Raw genomic sequence first — 17266 nt, 5'->3', positions numbered from 1 at the left:
CAATCATCAGCAGGACGGCAGAAAGTCAAGATGTGTCCCACTCCCACTGTCAGGGACGGTGGTTGCTGAGCAGTAAACAGCGGGCTTGCCCCCAAAACTCCTCATCCCCTCCAGCGAGGACAAGCGGGACAGCTCGGCCCCGAATCCCGCCCGCAAACCTCGCAGTCCGCCCCCGGTCCCCGAGCCCCGCACCCAAACACGCAGCCCGAGGCCCCGCCCGGCTCCGGACGCCTCGGCCCAGGCCACGCCCACTCACCGGAAATTGTTTCCATTCACGTACGACGGAGCGGAATACGTATTTCCGCTCAAATGGCGTCGCAGAGGAGACGGGGTCTTCAGAATGTGAGGAATTGGGAGTGGGTGGGAAACAGGGCAAGAGGCGTGGGAATGGCAGGGGAGGGTGGAGGCAGATGGGGAATAAACGGGTGGGGAGAGTCTGCGGGACTACGAGAGCAGCTGCTGATAAATCCCCAATCCTTCATTCAACCCGAGACTTGTCAGCCCCTCCATCCCCCTTCCCACTCTCCTTTTCCTCCCTTCTGGCTTTCCTCACCCCGTTCCCCACTCCCCTCCCTCCCCTTTTCACCCGTCTCCCATCCCATTCCCCCTCCCTCTCCTCACACATTCCCGTTCCCCCATCACTCCTCTCTCCCCATTCCCTCTTCCCTCCCACGTTCCCCTTCTCCCCCCGTTCCGCTTCTTCCCACCGTTCCCCCTCTTCTCCCCCTCTCACCCTTCCCCTCCCCATTTCCCCCTCCCCGTTCCCCCTGTTCCCACTCTCCCCCGTTCCCCATACCCCTTCTTCTCCCAGTTCCCTCTCTCCATTCCCCCTCCCCCAGTTCCCCCTTCCTCCCCTCTTCTCCCCCCATCTTTCTGTCAGTCTAGTCTATTTCACCCCTCCCCCCCCCTTTGGCTGCGCGTGTGTTAGATTGGTGATCACATTATGTTCAGACACTGAGGGTTAATTTCCCAATGTGACCAGGAGCAGCTGAGTTGGACAGATGACCTCACAGTGTGCCACCTCTCGGGGATCGGTTACGGCACAAATCGCATTTACCAGGCAGACGGAACCAGTATTGAGGCTCACAGCTTGGAGGATGGTTGGCTGAGGTTTCGGTGAGTTTTAACCCTGGGTCAGCTTCTAGCTTGTGAGAGATTTGTTTGGGATCGGATGTTGTGATGTGGATCGAAGACTTTGGCCTTTCAAATACTGAATTGTAGGAAATCGTTGCTGACCCAGTCGTGTGCGCTAGATTAAAGGTGTGACTTGACCAGAGCCTGTAGATTGGCTAAGGGAGATCTTGGTGAAGTTATGTCAAGTATCAATTATGAGCAGCCTGACTTGGATGGCTAGTGTATTATTTTCCAAAGAAGGTTGCTGGTAGGTGGGTGTTTCTGAAATCCTGCTGCTTAACCCTGGGCCACTATCTCCTTATGTGTCTCGGCTTTTGGGCTTTCTGTCACGGTTTTATTCAAATGCAAGTTGCCATCATTGTTGGGATGGTGCTAATAAATCATTACTCTTAGGATGAAAGAGTTCCTCCTTCTTTCCTTTGTTACGTCTGTGAAAATTTGCAGTGGCAAATGGATTCCAACCCTCAAAAGGTTGCAGCATTTCTGAATAATTGGAAATAACAGTTTGGCATCTGTTCCTTTTGAGCATGATGAGTGAGTGAACTGGGGATTTTGTTGTTGATGATGAGAGCTGGTGAGCAATGAGTCCGGGTTACAATCTTCCTTCCTATTTCTGTTGAAAATAAGAGGCTACCGGTGAAGACTATAAGCTTATTGGGGAGTGGTTTTTGCATTTTTCTTCACCTACCTGTACATAGTATTACAACAAATTTTCAAAGTAAAATTTGACTGAAGCATTGTTCACAAACTAAGTGTCATGTGAGATGAACTTCCAGTGCCGTACCCACAAAAGCAAATTACATTAGTGTTGCAATTTAACATCAGATAACTCTTCCAAAGCATTTATTGGAGTTAAACAACCATCGTTACCAAGCCACATTGTTTTGTTAAATGATTAAAGACATGGTCAGAGTGTAGACTTTAAGGAATATCATAAATGAAGGCGAGAAGATGAAAAAAATGAGAAAGAAGGGTTGGAGACCAGAGACACGGGGAGTGGAGGTAACCCAGAGTTGTCAAGTAAAGATATCATGAATTAGAGGATTCTCTGAATATTGCTGATGAGTTCATGTTGAATAAAATATTGTCTTGATCAGGAGGTACAGAAGTCATATTTTATAAAAATCTGGTGTAACCTATAATCCAGAACATCAATGGCAGACAGGATTAAGGTAAATCTGAGGGAATTTAATAAGTATATTATGGGCAAAAGAATAACCAAAATGACAATAGGCCCATTCGGACAAAATAACTTTTCATGGACTCCGATATAGTTCAGATCCTAAATGAATATGATTTTTGTCAGTATTTGCAAAAGAAGTAGATTTTATAGTTGGAGAACACATCAAAGAGGAAGAACAAATAGCAAGTCTCCATAAATAAAGAGGTGGTACTCAGTGCCTTAGTAGGATTAAAGGTGGCTAAGTCCCCCAGGTGAATGGGATTTATCCCAGGCAATGATGGAATTCAAGGAAAGGGATGGCTATGGTGCTGACTGGGATGAGTAAATCTTAACATGCTACAAGTGAGGTACCAGGTGGCAGGAGGATGGCAAATGTCCCATTTTTCAAGCAAGGCAGCAGTGGCTACCATAGAGAGAGTGCAGAGGAGAGTTACAAGGATGTTCAAGTCGTCACTTTTGTTGTCATTTCGACCATAACTGCTGGTACAGTACATAGTAAAAATGAGACAACGTTCTTTTAGGACCATGGTGTTACATGACACAGTACAAAAACTAGACTGAACTACGTATGAAACTACACAGAAAAAAAACTACATTAGACTACAGACCTACCTAGGACTGCATAAAGTGCACAAAACAGTGCAGGCATTACAATAATTGCCTGGATTGGAGGGAGCATGCCTTATGAGAATAGGTTGAGTGAACTTGGTCTTTTCTCCTTGGAGTGACAGAGGATGAGAGGTGACCTGATAGAGGTGTATAAGATGATGAGGGGCATTGATCGTGTGGATAGCCAGAGGCTTTTTCCCAGGGCTGAAATGGCTAACACAAGGGGACGTAGTTTTAAGGTGCTTGGAAATAGGTACAGAGGGGATGTCAGGAGTAAGTTTTTCCACACGGAGAATGGTGAGTACTTGGAATGTACTGCCGGCAACGGTGGTGGAAGCGGATCCAATAGGGTCTTTTTTGAGACTCTTAGATGGATACATAGAGCTTAGAAGAATAGAGGGCTATGCGTCAGGGAAACTCTAGGCAGTTTCTAGAGTAGGTTACATGGTTGGCACAACATTGTGGGCTGAAGGGCCTGTAATGTGCTGTAGATTTCTGTGTTCTATGTTCTAAAAGCCTGTTAACAGATCTATGGGCTTGACATCAGCACTGAGGACATTATTGGAAAATTTTGGCCAGATAGTGTTAATATCATGTGGAAAGACACCAGTATGGCGTTATCTAGGGTAGGACTTGTCCGACCAACCTGAATGAAATCTTTGAAGAAACAGCAATGTGCATTGGCAAGGGCAGTGCAGTGGACCTCAGAAAAGGCGTTCAAGAAGGTCCCACATGGGAAGATGTTCCACCAGGTTAGGGCCCATAGGATCCAGGGCAAGTTGGTAAGCTGACTTGGTAATAGGAGGTGGATGGTGATAGTAGAGGAACACACCTAAAATGCTGGAGGAGCCCAACAGGCCAGGCAGCATCTATGGAAAAGAGTAAACAATCGACGTTTCAGGCCGAGACCCTTTATCAAAACTGGAAATGAAGATGAGAAGTCACTGATGAAGGGTCTCAGCCCAAAACTCCGACTGTTGACTTTTTTCCATAGATGCTGCCTGATCGGCAAGTTCCTCCAGCATTTTGTGTGTGTGTTACTTTGGATTTCCAGCATCATGTTTGTGATAGTAGAGGGTTGTTTTTGCAATTGGATGCTACTTGTGTTCCACAGGGAACGGTGCCAGAACCTCTGCTGTTTTAAATGCACATGTGGACGTCGGAGGTGAGATCAGTAAATCCCGCAGATGAGACAAAGATTGGTGGAGTTGTTTATAGTGTGGCAGGTAATCGTAGGCTACAGGGTGATGTAGATGTGAAAATGGGCTCAGGTGTGGCAAATGGAGAGATAAATGTAAGGTGATGAATTTTTAGGAGTATTAACAAGGCTAGAACATACACTTTCAATGGCAGGGTTCCAGGATATCTTGAGGAATAGAGGGATCTTGGCGCGTGGCCTAGTGGATAAGGCATCGGTCTAGTGATCTGAAGGTCACTGGTTCGAGCCTCAGCTGAGGCAGCGCGTTGTGTCCTTGAGCAAGGCACTTAACAACACATTGCTTACAATGACACCAGTGCCAAGCTGCTTGGGTCCTAGTGCCCTTCCCTTGGACAACATCGGTGGTGTGGAGAGGGGAAGGCCTGCAGCTTGGGCAACTGTCGGTCTCCCATACACCCTGCCCACCCTGCCCTGGAAACCTTCCAAGGCGCAAGTCCATGGTCTCACGAGACTAACGGATGCCTATTCCTATTCCTAGAGGGATCTTGGTGTGCCAGTCCAAATGTTTTGAAGGTGGCAGCTCGGACAGATAACATGGTTCAGAAGACGTATGGGACAGTGGGTACAGTAGCTGGGAGGTTATACTTCTTGTGTATAAAACATTAGTAAGACCCAAGCTGGAATATGGTGTAAGCATGAGGAAACCTGCAGTTGCTGGAAATTTAAGCAACACACACAAAATGCTGGTGGAACACAGCAGGCCAGGCAGCATCTATAGGGAAAAGCACTGTCGACGTTTCTGGGACCCTGACGAAGGGCCTCGGCCCAAATAGTCGACAGTGCTTCTCCCTATAGATGCTGCCTGGCCTGCTGTGTTCCACCAGGATTTTGTGTGTGTTGCTGGAATATGGTGTGCAGTCTTGCTCACCACTCCGTTGGAAGGATGTGAGAGTACTGGAGAGAATGCAGACTAGAGTTCCCAGTATATTGCCTGAGATAGTGTTTCTGTTATGAAGAGAGTCAAGTGTATTTTCTGTGGAGTATAGGAAGGTAAGAGGAAGCATGATTGGTTTAAGGTGGCACTGGTGAAGCACAGCAATGACTTGCTGGTAGCAAACTCAACTATTACCTACTTCATTAATCACACCTCTTGTTGGAAGCGATTATAGACCAGTTAGTCTGACATCGGTGGTGGGGAAAATGCTAGAGTCGATTATCAAAGATGTGATAACAGCACACTTGGAAAGAGGTGAAATCACCAGACAAAGTTAGCATGGATTTGTAAAAGGAAAATCATGTCTGACGAATTTTTTGAAGATGTAACTAGTAGAGTGGATAGGGGAGAGCCAGTGGATGTGGTATATTTAGATTTTCAAAAGGCTTTTGACAAGGTCACACACAGGAGATTAGTGTGCAAACTTAAAGCACACGGTATTGGGGATATGGTATTGATGTGGATAGAGAATTGGTTGGCAGACAGGAAGCAAAGAGTGGGAGTAAGCGGGACCTTTTCAGAATGGCAGGCAGTGACTAGTGGGGTACCGCAAGGCTCAGTGCTGGGACCCCAGTTGTTTACAATATATATTAATGATTTAGACGAGTGAATTAAATGCAGCATCTCCCAAGTTTGCGGATGACACGAAGCTGGGCGGCGGTGTTAGCTGTGAGGAGGATGCTAGCTGTGAGGAGGATGCTAAGAGGATGCAGGGTGACTTGGATAGGTTAGGTGAGTGGGCAAATTCATGGCAGATGCAATTTAATGTGGATAAATGTGAGGTTATCCACTTTGGTTGCAAGAACAGGAAAACAGATTATTATCTGAACGGTGGCCGATTAAGAAAAGGGGAGATGCTACGAGACCTGGATGTCATTGTACACCAGTCATTGAAGGTGGGCATGCAGGTACAGCAGGCAGTGAAAAAGGCAAATGGTATGTTGGCATTCATAGCAAAAGGATTTGATTACAGGAGCAGGGAGGTTCTACTGCAGTTGTACAAGACCTTGGTGAGACCGCACCTAGAATATTGTGTGCAGTTTTGGTCCCCTAATCTGAGGAAAGACATTCTTGCCATAGAGGGAGTACAAAGAAGGTTCACTAGATTGATTCCTGGGATGGCTGGACTTTCATATGAAGAAAGACTGGATCGACTAGGCTTATACTCACTGGAATTTAGAAGATTGAGGGGGGATCTTATTGAAACATATAAAATTCTAAAGGGATTGGACAGGCTAGATGCAGGAAGATTGTTTCCGATGTTGGGGAAGTCCAGAACGAGGGGTCACAGTTTAAGGATAAAGGGGAAGCCTTTTAGGACCGAGATGAGGAAAAACTTCTTCACACAGAGAGTGGTGAATCTGTGGAATTCTCTGCCACAGGAAACAGTTGAGGCCGGTTCATTGGCTATATTTAAGAGGAAGTTAGATATGGCCCTTGTGGCTAAAGGGAACAGGGGGTATGGAGAGAAAGCAGGTACAGGGTTCTGAGTTGGATGATCAGCCATGATCATACTGAATGGCGGTGCAGGCTCGAAGGGCCAAATGGCCTACTCCACCTATTTTCTATGTTTCTATCACTGCAATCAATAGCCTGTAGCTTCCTTTCTGGTGCTGAACTCTTGTACCACCTGAACAGCCTGACATTTTTGTGGTGCGAAATGACGCCTCGAAGGTGCAGGATGGTTGTGGCTTGGCGGGTACGGGCTGAATCGAGCAGGCCCGAGAGTGGGAACAGAGCGAATGTTTGGCCATTACTTGCGGCGATGAGGCTCTAGCCCGAGATCACAGAGCGGCCCATTGTTCGACAGATTTTAGCGCCGGGCCGGATTGGAAAGGCCAGGTACAGGCTGAATTGAACCAGCGGGAGAGTGTATCAAAGTGGGCCTGGTCCAAGAGCGAGGGACAACCTGCTACTTGGCCAGTTTAAGTGCTGAGTCAGATTAAAAAGGTCAGGTATGGATCATGTCGAGGCAGTGGGACCCAGGCCCGAGACCATGTCGAAGTGGCAGGGGCTGCATCCGAGAGTGGGCAACGACTCAAAGTTTGACCAACTTTAGAGCTAGGCCAGATTGAAAATATCAGGGTGGTAGGCCCAGAGGTGAGGGATGGGCTGGTGTTTCAGTTCATTGTTTCACAAGATTCACTTGTCTCTGCATTGAACAGAAACTATGTCCTGCAACTAAAGGGCTCCTGGATCGAGTGCAGTTATGACTGGTTTTGGTGCAGTGGACTCACTTTTGTGAACTTCAGTTCTGAATGTTATTTGTTTACTTCTATTGTTCGCACGATTGGGTGTTCGATGAACTTTTTTTTAATGGGTTTTATTGGGTTTCTTTGTTTTATGGCTGCCTGTAAGGAGACTAAGCTCAAGGTTTTATACTGTATAGTATGCATATACTAGAAAAAGTTTGTGAAAAGATTGTATAATAGAAAATCTTTGTAATTACCTGGTTTTCTGCATTAATTACTCATAAAATGTGGTCTGATCTTCATCTAAGTCACAATAACAGGCCAACACAATCTGCCTAAACTACTAACATACAAACAATTGTTTGTACTTTTCATGTCTTTATTAAACACATTGTTTACTCATTCACAGTTGGAATGAGGTTTTGGTGCTGGTGTGGGGTGCCCTTTTCCCTCCAAACATAGTACCTACAAAAAAGTTCAACTTTTGTTTCATCTGTCCGCAGAACATTGTCCCAGAAGCGTTGTGGAACAACCAGGCGGTCTTTTGCAAACTTCACGTACAGCAATGGTTTTATTTGGAGAACAGTGGTTTCTTCAGGGGCGCCATTCTTGTTCAGTTTTATCCTTATAGTGGACACATGACAGAGACTTTAGCAGGTTCAAGATTTCTGCAGGTCTTTTGCTGTTACCCTTGGGTTCTTTTTCACTTCCGTCAGCATTTCACGTTGTGCTCTGGGTGTGATCTTTGCAGGACGCCCACTCTTAGGGAGAGCAGCAACAGTACTGAATTTCCTCCATTTGTGGACAATTTCTGTTACTGCAGACTGATAAACATTCAGGTCTTTAGAAAAGCGTTTACAACCTTTAACAGCTTCATGTATTCTCTAGAATTTTTTTTCTAAGGCCCTCTGAAAGTTGTTTTAATCGAGGTATGGTGCACATAAACAGATCTTTCTTGACGGGCTCTGACAGCAACCTGACTTTGTGTGTCTTTTTATAGGGCAGGGCACCTTTACAACCCACACATCCAGTCTCATCTGATTGATTGCAACACTCCAAATAGCTTTTGTAGAAGACATTACCCCAGAGGTTCTTTTTTGAACTTTGACTGTGATTGTTTAAATGGCGTACTCAGTATTGACAAGTACACAAGTTTTTGTGTTATTAGTTTAGGCAGATTGTGTTTGTCTATTATTGCAACTTAGCTGAAGATCAGACCACATTTGATTAGCTAATGCAGAAAGCCAGGTAACTGCAAACAGTTCACAAACTTTTTTTGCAACTGTACTTTGAATATAAATGTACTTTGAAGTTTTTTGTTTGCGATACACTGGGAAACCTCAATCGGGCGCTTGACCCTTGAGCACAGCTGACTCAAGTCTGCTTTCTCTCTCCTCCAGAGAAGATGAGTGTTTCCTTTACGGGGTCTTCAATGGATATGATGGAAGCCGAGTCTCAAAGTTTGTGACACAGAGGCTGACGGCAGAGCTCTTGCTGGGGCAGTTGACCGAGAGTCACAATGACGCTAACGTACGCAAGGTGCTGTTGCAGGTATTGTCCCCCAGATCTGAGTGTACTTCATTGCGTTGGGGCTTGCTGGAAGGTGCCAGATATTTGTGTTCCCATTACGCGGGGATACTGTCACAGAGGACCTCAGGAATATCCTGCTCAGTGAGGAGACAAGATTTTGAAGAGCTCGGACTGATGAAATAGGCACTCATGTGGCAAAGGAAGTTAAATGCTGAGACACACATGATGGTTCATTTGGGAAAAACAGCATTTTTAAAAGGTTAGAGGATCAGTGAGCACATAAGTTCTCGAGATTTTCAGGGCAAAATGAGAAGTCTGTGGGATCAGTTATTTTAAAGTAGAGGTATTAAATGCAAGCAGGGTAGTTGTACTAGACCTAAATAGGACATTGAGTAAACCAACTTGATTTGGGCATTACCCAGAAAGGTTGTAAGTACCTTGTTGAAGATGCAAAGGAAATCTCTGGCTATGGGTTACACTTCTGTGAAAGCTAAGGGTCAGGGATTACTTAAAGCAAAGATGACGGACAGGCAGCAAATGTGGCTAGAGAGAGAGCTATCAACACAAGAAAATTTGCTGCAGGTGCTGGAAATCCAAAGCAACACACACAAAATGCTGGAGGAACTCAGCAGATCAGGCAGCATCTGTGGAAAAGAGGAAACAGCTGGCGTTCCTCGGGCCGAGACCACCTTCAGGGATAGTTGGTGTACTGGGGTTTAATTGTCCAAAATTCCCAAGACTCCTAAGCTTCCAATAGGTAGGAGAATTGTAAAAGAGTATTCAAAAAGGGAAGGAGATGAGAAATTATAAGCAAAAATTAACATTCATTGTAGAATATAGATTAGAAGCTTCCTAAAAAATTTAAAGCACTTTGAAAAACTCAAAGGTAGTCAGGCATGGTTTTGTGAAAACAAATCACATTTGACCAGTTTTTTAGTGGTCTTTGAACAAGTCGTGTGTGCTGTGGATAAAGGAGAATCAGTGACCGTGTGCTACTTGCCCAGACTTAATAACATGAGCAACACGTTACAGTGAGAAAGGCACTCAACCCGCCTCACCTTATTACTGGTCCTCCCCCATCTTCTCTATTACTTACACTAAGTAGCTTTATGCCTCAGTTCTGAGGAAGTGTATTTGATTGCAAAGTTAGCTGGCTTCTCTTTCCACATGCTGCTTGATCAGCGGAGTTCTTTAGCATTTCTAATTTGTTTTCCAGCACCTGCAGTTTTACTTATTTGCCTTTGTATAACTGGGTCTTTTACAGTTTGGCAGTATGCAACCAGAAGTATGTCAGGTGTTGTTGGTGGGGCCGCACCATTTTGCTAACTATATAAATACCCTGCACGAAAGACAGTGAAGGTATGGTTCCTGAAATAGTTCATTTTACAGGACGATGGGTCGGATGGTGTGGGAGCAAGCTGAAAAGCCACACAAGAGTTGGTGTTCAAAATAACGGGCAATTTCTTAGATCTGCCAGGAGATCTTAACCAGGAGATCTGCCCATGCTTGAATTTGATACAGCTTTTACATTCTCTGTAAACAAGGTCACCAGTAAAGCTACATTTTGATAACAGAATGGTGACTACCAGAAAGATTTGATTAAGTAACAGACTGGATCCTAATTACGAAATAGAATGATTATTCACAGGTCTAACCAAAAATCACAGTAGTGGTTGTGTGCTTCAACACTGCTGAAGTTCCTGAAACTTTGGTGGTATCAATACAGCATCCCATGTCTCTGTTTCTGGGCTCTGTCTATGGTTTGTCACCCAGTTGCACTCACTGAAGAGCTTTGAGAGGTTGGCCACGGCCACAGTCAGCTTCTGCCTCAGTTAGGACCTGGACCCACTCACTGCAACTTGCCTATTACTACAGTAGGTCGACAGCGGATGCTGTCTGTGTCCATGAAACTTTGGCTAATTGGGGCAGCCACTTAAATTAGCCAAGATGCACTGGTCCTAAAATGTCCCAATTAACCGTAAATCACTGTACATTTCTTTTACAGATTTTATTTTGTATTACATTGTACTGCAGCTGCAAACAAATTTCGCAGCTTTTGCCAGTGATTGATATTAAACCTGATTCTGATGATGTAATTGAATGGCAGCACAGGTTTGAGGAACTGAGTCGCTTCCTCCTCTTCCACCAAGGGACTGACTGAGGGTGACGTCACTCTGGCAACAAAGATTTGCCTAGTGAGTTTGTATAAACCGGAATTGATATCCTGAGGTGACAATGGATGCAGTGGCTCATTTTATTAAGGAGCAGGGGAAAGAACAACTGCTCTACATAAATATAGAACAGTTACAGCACAAGAGCAAACCCTTTAATTCACGCTGTTTGTGTCAAACACCATGCAAAATTAAACCAAATCTCTTCTGCCTGATCCATATCCTTTCATCCCCATGTGTCGAGCAGCATCTTCCACGTCCACGCCTGGCAGTGCATTCCAGACTCACTCAGTGCATTTAAAGAAAAGCGTGCCCCACGCATCTCTAGTTTTGGGCAATCTAGCATGGGTAAAAGATTTTGATCATGTACTCTACCTGTGCTGCTTAATAATTTTATTATTAATTCTACCAGGTCTCCTCTTAGCTTTTCTTCACGCCAAAGAAAGCATCCCAAGTTTGTCCAGACTTGTAGCTCATACCTCTATCCTGGCAGCAGCCTGGTAAACCACCTCTGTACTCTCCAAAGTCTGTGTCTCCTTCCTGTAATGGTTAGGGGGGGGGGAGGGGGCACAATAACACCCCCCCCCGCCCCTTTCGTAGAGCCAGGATGAATGAAGTGAGATAAATGACCTGTTCCAGCAACATAGTTCTGGCTGTTCAGAGCTCATATATCCAATTCCAAAGAGGGCTCCCAGGGAATGCAGGCCACTTTTACTGATATTAACCCATCCGTCGATGAATTGGGCTGGATTTGTGTGTGGTATTTTCAGCCCATTGACAAACAGTTCACTTGGTTCCTATCAGCTGGAGGGTGTGAGCAAATGGCTGCACACGCTGAGGGCTTTGTTCTCTTTTTCTCCACAGGCCTTCGATGTGGTAGAACGCAGCTTCTTCGAATCAATAGATGATTCTCTGGCGGAAAAGGCCAACCTGCAGTCTCAGCTTCCCGAGGTAATCCCACAGCTGTAATACTTATCCATGTATTCTCTAACAGCTTCTATACTGGTGAGTCTTACTGCAAGTCCGTGTACATCATGTTGGTGTTTCTGGTTGAACCAGCACATTATGTGGTAGGTTTCCAGTGCTTAACATTGAGGTGCCTTCCTGGTAAGTCCATGTCCTTAATCCAATCCAATAATTTTTTTATGAGCTGCTGTGAGACACCTAGACTCATTGATTTTGTCTTTTGGAAGTAAAACTGAGATCCTGTCTGCTTTCTCAAGTGGACAGTTGAGGTGGGGAGGGGTGGTTCTTTGGCACAGATGGAGGTGGTGCAGTGGAACTCCCCAGGTATCCTGGAGATGGGGATTTCCCCACCAACATAGCTGCCAAGCAGATTATCTGCTTCTTGTTGTTAGTGAGATCTTGCTGTGTCTGAAGGCTGCTGTGTGCCTTGTAGAAGTTTAGGAAGTGTTTCACTAAGGCAGGAAGTAACGTCCTGAGGTTATGAAAGGAATTATTGATGCATTTCCTCATAGGAGAAGGACTGAACAAAATGGGCTGAGCTGCTTGCCAGAAGTATCAGCCCTCGGGTGTAGGTTCTACTTGTGTCGAATCAAGTGCAGTCATTCACGGCAGGAGGGATCAGGCTAATTTGATCGTGTGCTTAGAGCATTTCTTTGTGCGGACTGGGGAATGCTGAAAGATCGGTGTGACTGAAAGGGAGAGAGAGAGAAAACTGACAGAGTTTGTTGCAAAACTTTTCCCATGCATTTTTTCATTATTTTCCTGCACTAGCACCAACTGTCCAGGTGAGTCCACCAAGACATTCCCATCCTCCAAACTTCTATCCTTCTGTCTTTTTGCTTCAGCTACAGTCAGGCATTTTAAAAAAAGGTTATCGGCCCGACCAATCCAGCGTCCCCTTCACCGCCAGGTCTGATCACGTGAAGGTGTTGGGCATCTGGTTCGGAGGGACCGAGGCGTGCAACAAGAACTGGCGGGAGCGGTAAAACAGAAACTGGGGCTGTGGGGAGGGTGCTCCCTATCGATAGCGGGCAAGAACCTGGTCATCAGGTGTGAGGTGCTGTCAGGGCTGCTGTACTTGGCGCAGGTGTGGCCAGTCCCCCGCTCCTTCAGCTCGGAAATCACCCTTCAGATTCGTCTGGGGATCCAAGATGGAGCGGGTCAGATGGACCACCATGCACAAGTCCCTGGAAAACGGGGGCAAAAACATTCCCAATGTCGCCCTCACCCTGATGGCCAGCTTCGTGTGTAACTGCATCAGGTTGTGTGTGGATCCCAGGTACGTGGGCACCAAGTACCACTACGTGCCCAGGTTCTACCTGTCGCCCTGGCTACGAAGAATGGTTCTGGCCCCTTTCCCATGCAACACCCCTGTCAGCTGGTCATTGCCGCCATAACTGTCCTTCGTAGAGAAATTCTTTCAGGTCAACGCCTTTGACCACAGGGCCATCAGGCAGTGGTCAGCACGTAAGGTCCTGCAGGCCCTGCAGGAGAAGGACGAGATGGACACAGCGGGGTGGTTCCCTGAGCAGACCGTCCAGTTCATCTGGCAAAATGCCTCATCGCCAGACCTCACCAACAGGCACCAAGACCTCGCCTGGCTGGCGGTGAGAGGGGCCCTCCCAGTCCGATCCCTCCTGTACGCCCGGAACGTCGTCTCCACACCCCTCTGCCCACGGGAGGACTGCAGTGAGGAGGAGTCAGTGACCCACCTCTTTGCACACTGTGGGTTTGCGGAGAAGGTGTGGAGGAGGATGGAAGGGGCAGTGTCAAGGTTCATCCCCAGCAGTTGCATAACAGAGGACTCTCTGATCTACGGGCTGTTCCCGGGGATGCACACCGAGACCAACATCTGGTGCTGCTGGCAGATCATCAACTCGGTGAAAGACGCTCTTTGGTCGGCCCGAAACTTGATGGTCTACCAGCACACGGAGATGTCCGTGAGGGAATGCTGCCGACTGGCACATTATCAGCTGCAGGAGTACGTGCTGAGGGACGCACTCAAACTCTGTGCAGCCACCGCAAGGGCCCGGTGGGGAAGGACCACAGTCTAGGGTTCTTCCCCCGTGGGAGTTGAGGGGTAGGGGGTTGGGGGGTGTACCCCCTGAATGTAAATATGGAAGAACAGAGTGCCACGTGGGTGGCGAAAAGTGTGAAAATGTAAAGACAGCAATGGAAACTGTTGTAAAGGATTGAAAGTCATTGAATGGATTATTGTATATAATTTTATTTTTGAATAAAGTATATCTTGTTTAAAAAAATGTTATCTCTAGCAAGGAATATATTTGTTCCTGCCACATTCATGCCCCATATGAGCCACCACTTACAAAGTCACTTTAATGAATTTAGAATATATTTGTATCCCTTTCTCACTCATACATTTATGTAGATATCCCTAAATGCACAGAATCCATACGCCTTGAGTCCTGCATTAAAGGCTGGATAATCTTGAGTTGTTTTTCTCTGGAGTGGTGGAGGCAGATGAGAGAGCTGGTAGTTTTATAAGATTATGAGAGGCGTAGGTAGAGCAGATGGGGAGTTTCTGTTCCCCAGGCTTGAATTATCTCAAACCAGAGGGTGTGCAGTGAAGATGAGAGGAGGTAAGCTCAGGGAGGATGTGAGGTAAGTTTTTTACTCAGTCGTGGATGTCTGGAATGCGCTGCCTGGTCTGGTGGTAGAGGCAAGTATATTGGAGGCTTTTGGATAGACACATAGATGTAAGGAAGGTGGAGAGATATGGACATTGTGTAGGTGGAAGGGATTGGTGCTTGGGTGTTTTTTAAAATTTTCTTTTTAGCTGGTTCAGCACAACATTGTGGGCCGAATGGTCTGCTCCTGTGCTGTGCTGCTTTCTGATTTACACATGTAGAGTAACAGAGATTCTTTTAAATCTTGCTTTTATTAGCCACTGCCGTATTTTGTTCCCGCAGATTTTGGTTCATCGCAAGTGAAACGCTCTTGTGATCCTGAACGTCTTTATTGTCACCTCTCAGCTTTCTTGTAGGAAGGAAAAGCAATAGTGTGATGCTGCCGGGTTGTAGACAGCTGTGGTGAGGGGGGACGATCTTATTTGTCACTCCCTTATTCAGAAGAGTCTGACATTTCCAAACTAATAATTCTAGATAATGATGCTATATTTGAGACTTGAGAATTAATGTGCTTAGTTATGACAATAGGTACAGGAGTAGGCCATTCGGCCCTTTGAGCCAGCACTACCATTCACTGTGATCATGGCTGATCATCCACAACCAGTGCCCCGTTCCTGCCTTCTCCCCATGTTCCTTGACTCCGCTATCTTTAAGAGCTCTACCTAACTCTTTCTTGAAAGCATCCAGAGAATTGGCCTCCACTGTCTTCTGAGGCAGAGCATTCCATAGATCCACAACTCTCTGGGTGAAAAAGTTTTTCCTCAACTCCGTTCTAAATGGCCTACCCCTTATTCTTAAACTGTGGCCTCTGGTTCTGGACTCGCCCCACATCGGGAACATGTTTCCTGCCTCTAGCATGTCCAATCCCTTAATAATCTTATATGTTTCAATCAGATCCCCTCTCATCCTTCTAAAGTCCAGTGTATACAAGCCCAGTCGCTCCGATCTTTCAACATATGACAGTCCCGCCATCCCGGGAATCAACCTCGTGAACCTACACTGCACTCCCTCAATAACAAGAATGTCCTTCCTCAAATTTGGAGATCAAAACTGCACACAATACTCCAGGTGTGGTCTCACCAGGGCCCTGTACAACTGCAGAAGGACCTCTTTGCTCCTACACTCAACTCCCCTTGTTATGAAGGCCAACATGCCATTAGCAGGCCATTCACTGCCTGCTATACCTGCATGCTTACTTTCAGTGACTGATGTACAAGCACACCTCAATCTCGTTGTACTTCCCCTTTTCCTAACTTGACACCATTCAGATAGTAATCTGCCTTCCTGTTCTTGCCACCAAAATGAATAACCTCAAATTTATCCACATTAAACTGCATCTGCCATGCATCTGCCCACTCACCCAACCTGTCCAAGTCACCCTGCATTCTCATAACATCCTCCTCACATTTCACACTGCCACTCAGCTTTGTGTCATCTGCAATTTTGCTAATGTTACTTTTAATCCCTTCATCTAAATCATTAATGTATACTGTAAATAGCTGCAGTCCCAGCACAGAGCCTTGTGGTACCCCACTAGTCACTGCCTGCCATTCTGAAAGGGACCCGTTAATCCCTACTCTTTGTTTCCTGTCTAGCAACCAATTTTCTATCCATGTCAGTACCCTACCCCCAATACCATGTGCTCTAATTTTGTCCACTAATCTCCTATGTGGGACCTTATCAAAGGCTTTCTGAAAGTCCAGGTACACTAAATCTGCTGGCTGTCCCTTGTCCATTTAATAAAATAGTTCTAATAAAATTGTTAGCACTTCTGGCGACATTTTGACAACAGGCCCATTAGGTTTAACCAGTCTCTGTTAGTGATTGTAGAAGCACATCTACTTCTATCAATGACCATCCATCCACATTGACCCCTTCTGTGCTGTGCCTTGGTGATACAAGTGCTCGTTTAGACACTTGAATGTGGTCAGTGGCTCTCCCTGGCAATAATCCAGGTACACACCATGCCTTGGCTGGTACACAGTTCCCCCTCTGATTCTCTCTAAATCTCTTCCCCCGCATCCGTGTTCTCCAGTTTTATTTGCCTCTGATAAGGGGATAAGGATTCCTGCAGCTGGTCAAACCTGCTCTGCTACCATCGACTCCCCTTCACCCTGGGTGTCGCGAATCTCCAACTCAATCCTCTCCCTGTTGCCTCACTCCCACGACATTGCCCCTTCTAATCTGTGTTTTGTCCTTGTCTCGCAGGGTATTCCTCACTCCCAGCTTCCACAGCAGTACCAGAAGCTCCTGGAAAAGCTCAATAAAATCGAGCAGGAGATTTCCGGAGGAACGACTGCCATTGTTGCACTTATTCTCAACAACAAGCTCTACATCGCCAACATAGGTACTTAGCTGTGCTGTAGAATGGTTGTTGTACAGGCCCTCAGATGTCTCTGCCTGTTGGTCCAACATCACATCGGTTTATTTTAGTTTTAAACACAATCTCGCTTTCCTGGAGTAAGCATAAGGCAGCTTACAAGCGTTGTCTTCGTTAGCCTGCAAATGTGGTCTTGACTAAAATGGGGTTTGAGCCAGGCTTATTTGGCATCTCTAGATGAACCTGTGTTGAGGTTCGAGTATAGTTTTGGCTTTGAGTACAACTGGCATTTGTTGAGGCTGCATTATGTTCACTAAGCCATTCTCCCCTGCCTTCCTCAAACACCAATGCACCCCTATT

The 17266-nt window shown here is 46.1% G+C and overlaps 1 protein-coding gene across 1 annotated transcript in view; it reads left to right on the top strand.

Moving 5' to 3' along the window:
• The first annotated feature begins 282 nt into the window (after positions 1-282).
• tab1 (TGF-beta activated kinase 1/MAP3K7 binding protein 1) overlaps positions 283-17266 on the top strand; it is a 57345-nt gene continuing 40361 nt past the window's right edge. Inside the window, exons 1-5 of the mRNA XM_073033874.1 lie at positions 283-342; positions 983-1116; positions 8672-8822; positions 11837-11923; positions 16795-16933. Coding sequence (XP_072889975.1) covers positions 310-342; positions 983-1116; positions 8672-8822; positions 11837-11923; positions 16795-16933 — 544 coding nt within the window. The 5' untranslated portion in view covers positions 283-309. The remainder of the gene's footprint in view (positions 343-982; positions 1117-8671; positions 8823-11836; positions 11924-16794; positions 16934-17266) is intronic.

Source organism: Hemitrygon akajei, chromosome 31 (assembly GCF_048418815.1).
Source record: "Hemitrygon akajei chromosome 31, sHemAka1.3, whole genome shotgun sequence".
Classification (NCBI taxonomy): Eukaryota; Metazoa; Chordata; class Chondrichthyes; order Myliobatiformes; family Dasyatidae; genus Hemitrygon; species Hemitrygon akajei.
Note: the sequence above shows the minus strand (reverse complement) of the source record. Positions and strands in the feature narration are given on the sequence as shown.